Source organism: Piliocolobus tephrosceles, chromosome 2, assembly GCF_002776525.5.
Source record: "Piliocolobus tephrosceles isolate RC106 chromosome 2, ASM277652v3, whole genome shotgun sequence".
Classification (NCBI taxonomy): Eukaryota; Metazoa; Chordata; class Mammalia; order Primates; family Cercopithecidae; genus Piliocolobus; species Piliocolobus tephrosceles.
Window position 1 is genome coordinate 58,380,074 of NC_045435.1, and position 14,645 is coordinate 58,394,718.

A 14,645-nucleotide genomic window follows, 5' to 3' on the forward strand; every position below is an offset into this window, starting at 1 on the left:
CAAGTGAACTCTGAGGGCTTGTTTGATTCATTCCACACATGAGCATATTTTTTTTCTTTGAGACGGAGTCTTGCTCTATCACCCAGGCTGGAGTGCAGTGGCGTGATCTCGGCTCAGTGCAAGCTCTGCCTCCTGGGTTCAAGCCATTCTCCTGCCTCAGCCTCCCTAGTAGCTGGGACTATAGGCACCCACCACCACGCAAGGCTCATTTTTTTTTTTTTTTTTGCATTTTTTTAGTAGATATGGGGTTTCACCATGTTAGCCAGGATGGTCTCGATCTCTTGACCTCGTGATCCGCCTACCTCAGCCTCCCAAAGTGCTGGGATTACAGGCATGAGCCATTGCGACCGGCCGTGAGCATCTTTTTAATGTGGGCCAATGCCTCCCCCACACAAATTCCTTACAAGCAGTTAAGATGTCAATCATCTTCTGTATCAACCTCAAGGTGAGAATGCTTGCTTTCACCTCTAATTCACTCCAAAGGACCATCAGAATATGCTTGACTCAGTGGTTCAACCCATTCCTTATGCTCCACACTTGGCATGATGACTTTAATGTCTAATTCCTATTCATATTTCAAGTTTATTAAGTGCCAGGCACAGAGGATCTAGTCAATCATATTTGTAGCCCGAGGTGAAACAGAAGGACTAAAAGGTAGAAAGGGTATGGTAGTAGACTAAGTGACAGTGAGGGAAGTGATTGCTGATGGCTTAATACTGCAGAGAGACTGCAAAACCAAATGTGCTCCTAATTACATTACAATAATGTATGCTTATCCATATCTCATCAAGGGGGACTTAAATTATGCTATCCTTATTTAATCAAAGAAGGATTTCTATTCTAAATATATTGACTTAAAAAAGTGAGAGGAAGAGCAAGTTCTTAGCGGTCTCATCTCTAGTTAGCTATAAATTTTGCTTATGTGAATTAATTCAACTTAAAAATGCTAAATGCTACTATAAGACATGACTAAATTCTGTGCACAAAAGCAGCATGAAAACATTTTTAACAATCAATAGAAATAATGTCTACCTTATAAGACTATCTTCTGAATAAAATTAGAGAAAGTATATAAATGAGATTTGAAAATTGTAACATGGTAAATAAAACTGAAGGGTTGTTTTTCTTATAAATTAGAGTGAATCTAAAGCAAAGTAGGACCAGCATGCATGAAACTGGGAGCTGAAGACTGCCTTTCCGTGGCTCTGTAACTTATTAACTGTGTATTAACAATGACTAATTCAGTTACTCTAATCTTCAATTTCATTTTTAAAAAGATACAGGCCAGGAGACCTTTAATGTCTTTTTGAACCATACAATCGTATGATTAAAGAGGAAGAAATATTCTCACTTGCATGGTATAGTGCAGTAAGTGTGGCCAAAAAGCAACATTTTTTTTTTTTTCCTTCAATGACTATAACAATACATGGAGTCACAGAAACTAGTAACATTCAAAAGATGTCACTGTCCTGCCTCACTTTTATTAATTCACTGAAGAAAAGGATTTTATCCTAACCAATTGAAAGTGAATGCTAAATACAGGCAACGTCTTTTGATTTTCTTTTAATTTTCAAAAGACAGGGAAAAACATCTAGAAACTATGGATCGATGATCAAGAAGATAAACTCTAGAAAATTACTAGAATAGAAAGGGTGGGTTTGGATATATAAAAATACCTCATCCTCAAATTAACTTCATACATACATTTTCTTTGTTGTGTTACTGAATGGGCATGTAACACAGGAATTCCTTTATTCAAACATATAAATGGCTAGGAAATACAAGTATGGACAAGATAGTCTCACTTCTCTTAAAATACACGTTCTGCCATAGGAGTGAAATAATACATGAGAAAAAAGTAAATATACAATCATTCTAGATTGTATTAAATGCTGGTAAATTGAGCCGGGCGTGGTGTAATCTCACGATGTTGGGAGGTTGAGGCGGGTGGATCACTTGAGGTCAGGAGTTCGAAACCAGCCTGGCCAATATGGTGAAACCCCGTCTCTACTAAAAATACAAAAAACTTATCTGGGCGTGGTGGTGTGGGCCTGTAATCCCAGCTACTTTGGAGGCTGATGCAGAATAGCTTGAACCCCGGAAGTGGAGCTTGCAGTGAGCTGAGGTCGCACCACTGCACTCCAGCTAGGGCAACTGAACAAGACTCAGTCTAAAAAAAAAAAAAAAAAAAAAAATTCTGGTAAGTAGAAGATACTGTTATGTAAAAGCAGAGGGCTGGAATAAGGTTGGCAGAGAGGAGGAGAAATGATGGAAATTGCTTGTTATGTTAGGGTGACATGGAAACTTTCTCTTAGGAGGTCATACCTAAATTGAGAAGTAAGGATCATGAGACGTCTGCTGCGTGAAAGATCATGAGAAAAGCTTATCCGGCAGAGGGAACAAAAGTATCAAGATCCTGTTGCAAAAAATAATTTGTCATTTTTGAGAAATTAAAATGAGACCCTGGTAATGAGTTTGAGATTTACTCTAAGTACATTAGAAGGCATAAAGCAGGAAAGTGGGATGATCTAATTTACATTTTTTAAAAGATTACTCTGGTAGTTTTATGATAAATGGTTAAGGAAAGGCTCAAGAAGATGCAGAGAGAGCAGGTAGGACTGGATGTTGTAGAAACAATACAACTTGATTTTAGCAAGGCTTTAGCAAAGCTTGTCACTACTTTAAAAACGTGGGTGAAACTGGAGTTCAATTATAGTATATGTGGCTAAATTTGTAACTGGTTGAACAAGAGTGTCCAAATAATATCAAATTAAAGGTTTAATTTCATTTAGTGGAAATTCTCTGCCCTGTCCTGGTCAACATGTTGTATCAATTATATGAATGGAGACACACTTATCAAATTTTCTGCTGACACTAATCTAGGAGAACAATCAATATGTCAGATTGAAAAAAAGACTTAAAACAATTTCAAATATGATGGAACAAAGGGTCACTACTCAGAACATGAATTTATTAGGGGTAAATATAATACTCCGAATTTAGGTTAATGAAACAACGTGGTTGGGTAGCTCTGGATGAATAGAAATTTACAAGAAATCCTTTCTCAGATTTTACATGATTATATGCTTAAAATAAAGTTACAATCTGGGGCTGGTATTTAAAAATGAATATTAAATAAATATTATTGTCAGCTTTATTAACTGAAAAAAGTTCACATCATGAGATACTATTCTTCCCAGTGTCGTCCAAAAAAGTTAAGGCACATATATGGAATTCTGTGCATTTCCATAAGACTACAAAGATGAATTAACATAGTTGAGTGTGTTGTGAAGAATATGGCTGTGGATTAAGTAAATGGGGAAGAAAAGAATTTATGGGACAAGGGACATGATCATATCTTCACATATTTGAAGAGTAACTAGCATCTTACAGTAAGAACTGGGAGTGAATGTGATAGAAATTTAGATATTTGGCTCAGTTTTAAGAAAGAGATGTCAAGTTTGTTGTTGTATTTTTGAACAACTAGAGCAGTCTACTGTGGCCCAGGGTGCCTTGTGATGAATTGGTGAACTTTCTGTCACTAGAATTTTTTAAACCAAATGATGATCAGCGCAGGATTTTGAGGGTGGGAGGTATGCCGACATCACACATGAAGTGGAAGGAGCAAACTGGATTCCATTTCCTCGTAGGTCTGCAAGTCAACTCACCGCAAACTGAGTGGTAGACCTTTTTTTTCTTTTTTTCTTTTTGGTTAAACTATTCTATTTAAATGACTGTCCTTGAATATGAGATTCCATCTTTCTGATGTTTTGGTAGTAAAATGCCTGGTCTTTCACAAAAGGATAATCTTAAAAGCTGGTAATTTGTTTTTTTAAATGTAAGCTAGTAATAAAAAAGTTTGGGTATAGTATTTCTGTTTTTTTTTGAGATGGAGTCTCACTCTGTCACCCAGGCTGGAGTGCAGTGGTGCAATCTCGGCTCACTGCAAGCTCCACCTCCTGGGTTCATGCCATTCTCCTGCCTCAGCCTCCCCAGTAGCTGGGACTACAGGTGCCCATCACCACGCCTGGCTAATTTTTTGTATTTTTAGTAGAGACAGGGTTTCACCGTGTTAGCCAGGATAATCTCAATCTCCTGACCTCATGATCTGCCTGCCTCGGCCTCCCAAAGTGCTGGGATTACAGCCATGAGCCACCGCGCCTGGCCCGGGTATAGTATCTCTATCTCCATTTTTTTTTTTTTTTTTTTGGTGTTACTGTGTTAAAAATTTCCTATGACTATGACATCCAAAATTCAAAGAATTACAAGATTTATTAAATATTGAGATATTCTCCTATTCTGAGAGTATGATTCTATGGTCATTTCCAAAAATTAATTCAGCAAGATTTGTCATTACTAAAAAATAAATATAGATATAAGACTTGTATTAACCCAATAGAAATAAATACTTTGGTTCTGTTACATTCAACCGCACATATTATTCTCCTATTATTCTGAACACCTAAGAATATTTAGAAGACTATCTCAAGAGACATTCACTAACCAAATAATCCTGGAACCTTGCATATATATAATACTTAGAAAATTCATTTCTCAACTTATAAAAATGCCACCAAATGGCATTAATAGATTAAGAACTGGATATTAGGTATATTTGATGTTGAGTTCCTGGAGAGGACTTTGGTAATGAGAATATTCTACAGTGTTACTGCCAGCAGATTTTATGAAACCTTTGGCTAATGCCAACATGCACTGCGATATGAGTTGGAATTTTACACAAGGACATACATAATCACATGCAAATACATAAACCCTTAAATGTGTAGCTGAACATCAATCCTTGAAGGTGGCTATGCTAAAACGTATGCTAACTGCTCTTGCCTATGGATTTTATTTTCAAATTGTGATTTCTAAATTCCACTTTCTTTCACATATTCATGGACTTTTGTTAAATGGTGGTCTTAAGATACGGTTATTTGTTTTTTTAAACATTCTAAACTGGAAATATCAAAGGTGGATAACACTTTGTCTCCATTTTTTTGTTATTATTGCAGTCGCTTCAAATTTTTTCTAGCCTATGAAATAAGAAACAATTCGAGAATTATAGGATTAATTGACTACTCAGTTTTTTTCCAGCTCGACCTTTATGGTTGAAGTACTTCTCTTATTGACTACTAAATTACTGGCAGTTCAATTTCTTGCTTATACACATTCTATTTAAAATGTGTGTGTGTGTAAAATTTATTGTTTACATAAATTTATACATGTGTCAATCTCAGTGTGTGAATTTATTTGTGTATAAAGCATCATATAATCAAATCATCATACAATCAAACTATCTCAATCCTTATCAAAGTAGAAGAATATATCTTCTCACTTAGATTTACAGTTTATCCTACAAACGAAATTATTTCCAAAACATGAAAAACAGTAAAGATGATCATGTAACAAATTAAAATCTAGTCTCTAAAATGAAACTGCTATAAAAGCGTATTCGTATAATGGTAAACAAACTCAGAGTAACATTTGCAGCATTATATAATTGCTACTTACAAGCAAACTGAAGCTTTGCTTCTCTGCTAACAATTGTTCCAAACGAGTTTGTTGCTGTGCACTGGTATGTTCCAGCATCTTGGGTTTTATTAGGGTTATTGATCAACAAGCTGCCTTCAACAACACTGTAGCGGAAATCCATACCAATGTCAACATCTGTTCCATTTAACTTCCACCTATAGTATAAAAATGCCAGTAGATAAAGTCTTGTCATATTCATCAATATTTCTGAATTGTCTAAAATATATAAAAACTATAAATAGCATGAAAAACCATTTGCGACTTTTTTTAAAAAGCATGATTAAGTTAGAAATGCTCTACCCAGCAATGGTAACATCCAGTGCTTATGGAAAAAACATGTCTTTTAAAGTAAACAATGATACTAAAATTTTAATAACTGTTTTTCTGACTACTTATCATGCTACAAACACTTCACTGTTTTGAAGTCTGGCCACAGATTTCTCATAGCACCTGTGCAACTTTCTTCAAACGGGGCTTCTCAGTAAAAGTCCTTCTAGTTTGCAATCATTCTTTAAATAGGTCTATACAGATGACAGCATATACTATTTCCAGGTAGATTGCTGAGTATCTGATGAAATTGCAGCAGAGTTGCTTTGATTTGTTCCTTAATATGACTACAATGGCTGGCTGTAAAGGAGAGGAACTCTATTGATCTTGAGCTGCCGTGGGGACCAAACCTGCCTTAACCTTGAATCACTTTGAAGAGCTCCTTCACCGCTGGCACACAAACATCAATCAACCATCCCAGCAAACTGCAGATTAGGCCATTAGGTAATCGGGACAAAGAGAGGTTTTTTTTTTTGTTTGTTTGTTTGTTTGTTTTTGTCTTTCTGTTTATTTACCTGGATCACCTATGTATGTGACTGGAGTATTTAGCCCAGTAAAGTAGGTTTAGTAGGACTCACACATTTTAACAGCAAAGTTTTGGTAATAAGACCTATGTTTTTGTTTTTGTTGCATTTTACAACCAACACCATTCCAAACTCTTTTCAGAAGTCAATTAAATACTTAAGAACTTTGGCACTAATACAACTCAGTGACTATCTTATCTGTTTACCCCCAAAAATCTTACACAGAATATTAACTAATGAAAATAGCACAGTAGGAGCTTGTGAATTGCCAGGAGTATCACAGTAGCATTTCTGTCAGAATGTTAAAAATTAAGAAATACAGCAGCACAAAGTAAACTGATCCAAATTCATAATGGGAGTAAGGAATGACAGCCATTAATCTTATCTCCTTTAAATAGTAAAAACACCATTTAAACATTTGTGTGTGTGCACATGCACATTCATTGTGTATCATCTTATAACATTCTTGGGTACTATGGTTGTCTGTACACAATGTAAAAGTATTTAAATGAAAAAAATGTAGGAGAGTTAGTTTCAAGATTTTAGATGTCTGATATCAACAAAAGCAAATATACAGAAGGGTAATCCCTTCTTTCTGTCAAGACCTCTGTCCCACTTCAAAGCCATTTTTCAATGACACCTCTTTCAATGAAGTCTTCCTCAGTATTTCTAGTCAAAATTAACCAAAGATGACCAAGCGCGGTGGTTCACACCTGTAATCTCAGCACTTTGGGAGGCTGAAGTGGGCAGGTCTCTTGAGCCCAGGAGTTCCAGAATAGCTTGGGCAACACAGCACAACCCTGTCTCCACAAAAAATACAAAATTTAGCCAGGTGTGGTGGTGCATGCGTGCTTGTAGTCCCAGCTACTCGGGAGGCTGAGGTGGGAGGACCACTTGAGCCTGGGAGATTGAGGCTGCAGTGAGCCATGGTCACACCACTGCAAATGCACTCCAGCTTGGGCAACAGAGCAAGACCTCATCTCAAAACAAAAACAACAAAAATTAACCAAAGCTTTATCCAATCTCCCGCAGAATTGTCCATGCTCCTTTATGTAGGAATGCTGCTTTTACAGTAGATAATTTGCCTACATCACTTTTGTATTCTCACTTTAGCCATCTAAAATCTAACACTCTCATTGTGCTCCATAAATGCTTGTTGAATTTGATTGACTAAACATTTTACTTCTTTGCTGGATATTTTAGCTTTGAACATCCACAATTTATGAAGCATTCCAGCACACTACCACACAGCAACATATGTTTATTCATGTCTTTGAAATGTAAACATTTAGAAACAAGAGAGGTAAGAAAGACCAGGAGCATGAAATAGAAAAATGAGGTAACTCTTTATGTGTTTGTGTATAAGAAGATTGGGATTAGAAACTGAAAAGGTTTTTAGTCTCCACAGTAATTCTCTGTGCTCTGACACAGACAAGAAAGTAATACGCAATAAAGACAGAACAGCCAGGTTATATTCTAGCAGCTCTATATGCACATGAATCTCTAGAACTGACTGTCTGCCCTAGACATTTTTTTTTGAGTCAGCTGATCATGTCTTGGCCATAACTCTTACTTCAAATGATAGTAGACCAATTTAATATGACAAATCTAAGAACTCAAAGAGGAAATTGCAATATAATGTGAGCTGCAAGCAGAGTGTGGAATTTAGGAGTGGGACCATGTGAGTCTTTTTAGAAAAGTGGTTGTGGGCATAATGAGAGCTCCTCTGTAGGTTTGTCTACACTAGTCATCTCAACTAAAATGCTGTGCAGAAAGTCCATTAATCTACTTTATTACCTGCTTTTACATACAAATAGCAAAGGAAAAGGGATTATTGAGAAAATAAAGTGCTTTTTCTGAAATGCAGTTGAGTCTCTATTACAAAGCACTATACCAAGTTTTATTGCAATGCAGTCACTGTTCATTCCAATTGAATGTGGATTACACTGAATTTCTTATCTCATTGTATACTGAAACACACTTGAAAATTTCACAATTTACTTTCAATATTTGAAGAATCTTTTAAGTGTTGGTAATATAGAGGCAATGCTCATTTGGAGCCAATAGAGATTTTCCCAAGGGACAAGAGAAATCTGTTAGTCTCATAAGCTGATTTCTGAATCATTTGAGGAACCACGACTCCACTCACTCCAGAGAGTGGGGTTGTGCACAACCAAACACCTATGCTGTGATGCTATGGAGGGTAAAATGTTGTGGCTTTGCTGGGAGGGTGTCAATAAGATTTGCTGTAGCGAAATCCTCTTTGTTGATGGTTTCAACTTGGCACTAAGGGAAGGTCAGGGCATTTATGACTTGGAATTTGATTTCTGCAAACTCAGTTGAATACAAACCTCAGCAAAAGTACCCCGACCAAGTATGTGAACATTTCTTCTATCTGGAAAGGGATGCTGAGTGCATTAAGTAATGTCATACGTCCTTAGGGAAGTTTAATACAAGGGAAGTTGGCACAAGTTAAAACTTCTTAAATTTTTCTGGGTCTGGGTCAACCCTTTCAAAATTGAGGGGCAGGAAACAATGAAAAGAGAAGGCTCAGTTGAGGGAATAAACACAAAGAAGAGAGGTCAGTTGCGGTGTCTGAGGGGAGAACCCAGTGCTGAAGATCCCCATGGAGACTCACTTTCGAATTTCTCCTACTTGTTCTTCCCCCTCAAAGTCAACCTGAAGACTGAAAAAGTTCAGGCAGACAGGTATCTGAAAATGCCTGATCTCTCCATTCTTTCTCTTTCTTTAATAAGGGGAATTTTTTAGCTCCCAGGTACCAGTCTGCTATCATGTTACAGAGAAACTGCCAAAGGTATAAAGGCAAGAAGTACACTGCAATAAATTGCTAGTATATTTGATTAAAAAGTTTTGTTCTCAGTGTTTCCTGGCAATCTAAAAACATAATAGGTTTCTGTTTCACTGCTTGTTTTAAATAACAAGGCAAGCTCCTATATCTAGAAACACAATGTTACAAAAGCAATGTTAATTAAAGGTCACAGTTTGGGGAAAAACAAAGCAGCAACTTGCCAAATTCGGCTGCAAAATTTGTTTTCATTTATGGCTAACACCTGAACTTACACTCGGCTATGTAAGGAAAACAAGGACCAGTTAACTCATCGTTTATGTATCTAAGAGCCTTTGCTTCCTGCATTCTTTATTACATAAAGCATTCAAAAATCTTTGATTTAGCCTTGGGTTTAATATATTCTAGGGGGAATAACTGTTCATTCTGGCTTGCCCAAGACAAGTGCTGGGTTTACACCTGCTGTCCTAGAATAATTATGAACAGTGGCCTTCTGCTCTAAAAAGTGCCCTTAGATGATAAATTACATGTTCACTCTAATTATATGGTCCGTTAGAGAGTTGTTGTTTTCTTATTTTCTGGAATGCACTTCCTTTCCTTATGCATGTGATGAAAGAACCATTCACCCTCCAAATATATTAAAATATCTCCTTTTCTGTGAAGCCTTCAGTGACATCTACTCTTACCATCCTGAATTAGACTTTCTTTCCTCCAGAGTACCTAGAACGTGGTCATCCTTTACTTGTATTTACATCATTCTACTCCAACTACATCCACATCTAGGCAGTCCTCAAATTAATAGTACTAGTAAACATATTGTAGAGTTGATTAATCTTTGAATACTCAGACCTAGCATGGTGCCTGGTGCATCGCAGCTGCTTAATAGAGTGGTTTAAATATTTCGTCTAGATGACATATTTTTCAGAATCCTAATATATGGCCCAGTTCAAAGTAGAGCTGTGAAGGCTGAATCTTGGATGAAAATTCTGTTATTTTTCTTTTTCTGGTAATCTTTAAGCCAATTCCATGTGCCCTGGAATTCAGTTTGAAAAACACTGGTGAGGTTTTGAAGGACAAATAATGAATATGTTTGATAAATGAACAAATGGATAAATGAGCACATAAATTCTAAAATAATATCCACTATACTAATACTGCCATCCTTTAACTTGAACAGAATGTCCTCTGCCTATTTGAAAATTACTTATCTCAGTTCAAATCTCATTTCTTCTGAGAACCCAACCTGATGACTCCAATCTCTCCTAAACTATGACATATATATTTCTGTTTTTAATATAACATTAGATATTAGTCATTATAGTTTTTAATTATCAGATTTGAATAGAGGTATAATAATATTTATAAGATGTATGTAAGTTATAAAAAATCATGAGCCAATGAAGATCTGTGTTTAAAAGGGATATTATCACCTTAGAAGTCTGCTGTATCTACTTTGATTATAACCACTCTTTCTTAATAGTTAATTATAATCTTTAATTTTGGCTTTTTCATTCCTGTGATATTCTTTATAATTTTATCATGTATGTTATTATCCTTTGAAGGAGTTCAGAGCATGCCACCCAAAAATATGCTGCTCTGGCATATTGACATTTATTTATTTATTTATTTAGAAACTGGGTCTTCCTCTGTCACCCATGATGGAATGTAGTGGTGCAATCATAGCTCACTGCAGCCTAGAACTCCTAGACTCAAGCAACCTTCCCACCTCAGCCTCCTGAGTAGCTAGGACTACAGGTGTGCACCCCTATGGCTGACTAGTTTTTAATTTATTTTTGTAGAGATGGCGGTCTTGCTATGTTGCCCAGGTTGTTCTCAAACTCCTGGCCTCAAGCCATCGTAGTGCCTCAGCCTCCCAAAGGGCTAGGATTACAGGCGTAGCCACTGTGCCCAGCCTATATTGACTATTTTAAGTTAAAGGTACTTAGAAAACAGCAGGTACAAGACGACCACTTTCACCTTCATTCTGTTTCTTTTTTTTTTGGAGACGGAGTCTCGCTCTGTCGCCCCGGGCTGGAGTGCAGTGGCCAGATCTCAGCTCACTGCAAGCTCCGCCTCCCGGGTTTACGCCATTCTCCCGCCTCAGCCTCCCGAGTAGCTGGGACTACAGACGCCCGCCACCTCGCCTGGCTAGTTTTTTGTATTTTTTAGTAGAGACGGGGTTTCACCGTGTTAGCCAGGATGGTCTCGATCTCCTGACCTCGTGATCCACCCGTCTCGGCCTCCCAAAGTGCTGGGATTACAGGCTTGAGCCACCGAATCCCCATGCCAGGGATGTCCTTTCTATATTAGAAGGAAAGTAACATTCTTTTCATCAAGGACAGGAAGTTGAGACAGAGAAAACTCTGTCTTGTTAAAATATTTTCTTCTAGCTCCCCACATAACTTACTTTTTCACAATTTACTACTCTTTGTCCAATTCAGTATATAAATGTGCAACGATAACTGCGTCTCTGGGTTTTCACTGTCTTATGAAGGCTTCCTTGTTATGTAAAACTTGCATTTAAAAAATGTTTTTCTCCTTTTGATCTGCTTTATGTAAATTTAATTCTCAGGCTCAGCTGACAAATCCTAAGAGAGGAGAGGTAAAGTTTTGCTTCCTTTATACCTTGAAAAACCACTCCATCTCAACCACTTTCAAATATCATGAATGTGAAATTACATACTATGTATTTGGCCGTGAACTGGTTTACTCAAAATTATGTTCTTGAGATCTACCCATGTTGTTGCAGCTGCCATTCATTCATTTTCACTACTGCATGAGGTTACCTTGTACGAACAAACCAGGTTATATGTATTTGTGAATATACTATGAACATAATTATGTATACTGGATCATAGATTATGGATTATGTGCATCTTTAGATGTACTAGGGAGTGCTTTGTTTTTTTTTTTTTTTTTCCACAGTGGCTTTTACCAATTTACATTGCTACCAGCAGTGTTCAATCAAGGATTCTGTTTGCTCTACACCTTCACCAACAGATTGTCAGTTTTCTATATTTGTCAATCTGATAATTTTGAAAGAGTATGTTGTTGTAGTTTTAATTATATATTTCTGTTCACTAATGATATTGACAATCTTTTTATGTTTACCGAATTTTTGGTTTTCATTTTCTTACAAGTACTTGTTCAAGTGTTTTGCTAATGTTTCCACTGGGTTGTTTTTTACATTCTGTTTGTGGAAATTCTTTAAATAGTCTGGGATATGAATCCCTTACCCATAACAAATATACTTAAAAATCTTCAAGTTTACAGCTTGTAATTTTGCTTATTTCAGTATATTCCATTGAACATCAGTTTTCAATATTAATACAGCTAAATATTTTCTTTTACAAGTTGCACTTTTTCTGTCATATTTAGAAAATCTCTTCCTTCCCCAAAGTCATAAATATGTATAACTATTTGCTTTTAAAAGTATTGCAAATTTTCCATTTAGGTCTTCTATACACCTGGAATTGATTTTTGTGTGTGCAGTGCAGCAGGGTTTCAATTTTATTTATTTCTTTTTTTTTTTTGAGATGGAGTCTCACTCTGTCGCCCAGGCTGGAGTGCAGTGGCATGATCTCGGCTCACTGCAAGCTCCGCCTCCCGGGTTCACGCCATTCTCTTGCCTCATGTGCATGCCACCACGCCCGGCTAATTTTTTTGTATTTTTTTAGTAGAGACGGAGTTTCACCGTGTTAGCCAGGATGGTCTCGATCTTCTGACCTCGTGATCCACCCACATCAGCCTCCCAAAGTGCTGTGAGCCACTGCGCCCGGCCCCAATTTCATTTCTTTAACCATATAGGTTATCCGCTGTCTAGTACATCTTTTAAAAATTTGTTTCTAATGTTGTCATGAATTTTAACTTTTCTTCTTTTTATCTTCACAAGACAATATTATTTTTATTGTTCTGTGCAATTTTTTTTTGTGGAATTACTAACATTTACCATTTGCTTTACTTATCATTTATTCTTGTAGCTCAGCTCTTCTATCTGGAATCATTTTTATTCTGCCTCAAGTATGTCTTTTAGAATTTCCTTTAGTGAGGGTCTACTGGAGTCAGACTTTGGTTGATGTCTGCCTAAAAATGCAGTTAGTTTGTTTTCCTTTTAAAAAAGTATTTAGGCTATCTATACATTTGACAGTTTCTCTCAGTATACTGAAGATTCTATCTTCTGTCTTCTGCTTTTTTGTTGCTATTGAGAAGTCAGCTGCCAGTTTGTGATCTCTTTGAATGCTATCTGTATTACAACTTTGGCTACTTTTATGATCATCTGTTTGACTTGGTGTTCACTATTTCACTATTTTAGATGTGGCTTCATTTTTATTTGCACTGCTTGAAATGCATTGGGCTTCCTATATCTATAGCTTGAAAGTTTTAATTAGTTTGGAAAATTCTTAGTCTTCTCTTTAAATACTGCTTCTGCCTCAGTCTTTCTTGTTTCTTCTGGAATCCTGATTAGACATTTTTTCTTTCTTTTTAAAGTATTTTGCTTCCCTTTGTCTCTTTCTGCTGCCTCTGGAGGATTTCTTCAGACCTATCTTGCAGTTTACAAATTCTCTTTTCAGTTGTATCTCATCTGCTACTACAACCACTAGGGTTTAATGTTTGAAATACACAATTACCTGTGCTTCACAGTCTCTTTGGAAGTCAAGCTTATTTCTTGTTCACATTTACTCTAAAGATGTAGTCCTTGTATCCCAGGTTTATTCTGGGAGATGTTCTCATGTTAGATTCTCCTGTGGGTTGTCTAGGCTTTGTCTTGTGACCTCTGTTCCTCTGAAGCCATGAAAACCAAAGCTCAATTCATATTTGTAGTTTATTAACATGAAAACTGCATTTATTGTTCAGCTTCTTTGGGTTCCAAACCCACTTACTTTTGGACTTCTGACATTTCTTACTTTCCTGCCAATTTACTGATATGGTTTAAAATGTGTTTTTTCAGTTAAATATATGTGGTTAGGAATTGTTAATGTTTTCAAAGAGAAAGTCAATCAGGATATTTAATTCCCAGTACTACAAAAAACAGAGGTTGGGTACTTAGCTTTTCATGAAACAATCATCTCCTTAGACTTTCAGGATATCCTATGATGCCCATCTAAAAGCTGTTAATGGGCTGGGCATGATGGCTCACGCCTGTAATCCCAGCACTTTGGGAGGCCGAGGCGGGCGGATCACTTGAGGTCAGGAATTCAAGACCAGCCTGGCCAACATGGTGAAATCCTGTCTCTGCTAAAAATACAAAAATTAGCTGGGCATGGTGGTGCACACCTGTAATCCCAGCTACTCAGGAGGCTGAGGCAGAAGAATCACATGAACCCGGGAGGCAGAGGTTGCAGTGAGCAGTGGTCGCACACTGCACTCCAGCCTGGGTGACTGACAGAGCGAAAGACTCCGTCTTGAAATAACTAACTAACTAACTCTTGGGCCAGGCATGGTGGTTCACGCCT

At 37.0% G+C, this 14,645-nt stretch overlaps 1 protein-coding gene across 2 annotated transcripts in view; it reads right to left on the minus strand.

Moving 5' to 3' along the window:
- The window catches only part of CNTN4 (contactin 4), a 976,954-nt gene that overhangs the window by 321,941 nt on the left and 640,368 nt on the right, over nt 1-14,645 (minus strand). For both annotated transcript variants that reach the window (XM_023218604.1, XM_023218603.2), the window contains exon 6: nt 5,515-5,690. In XM_023218604.1, coding sequence (XP_023074372.1) covers nt 5,515-5,690 — 176 coding nt within the window. The remainder of the gene's footprint in view (nt 1-5,514; nt 5,691-14,645) is intronic.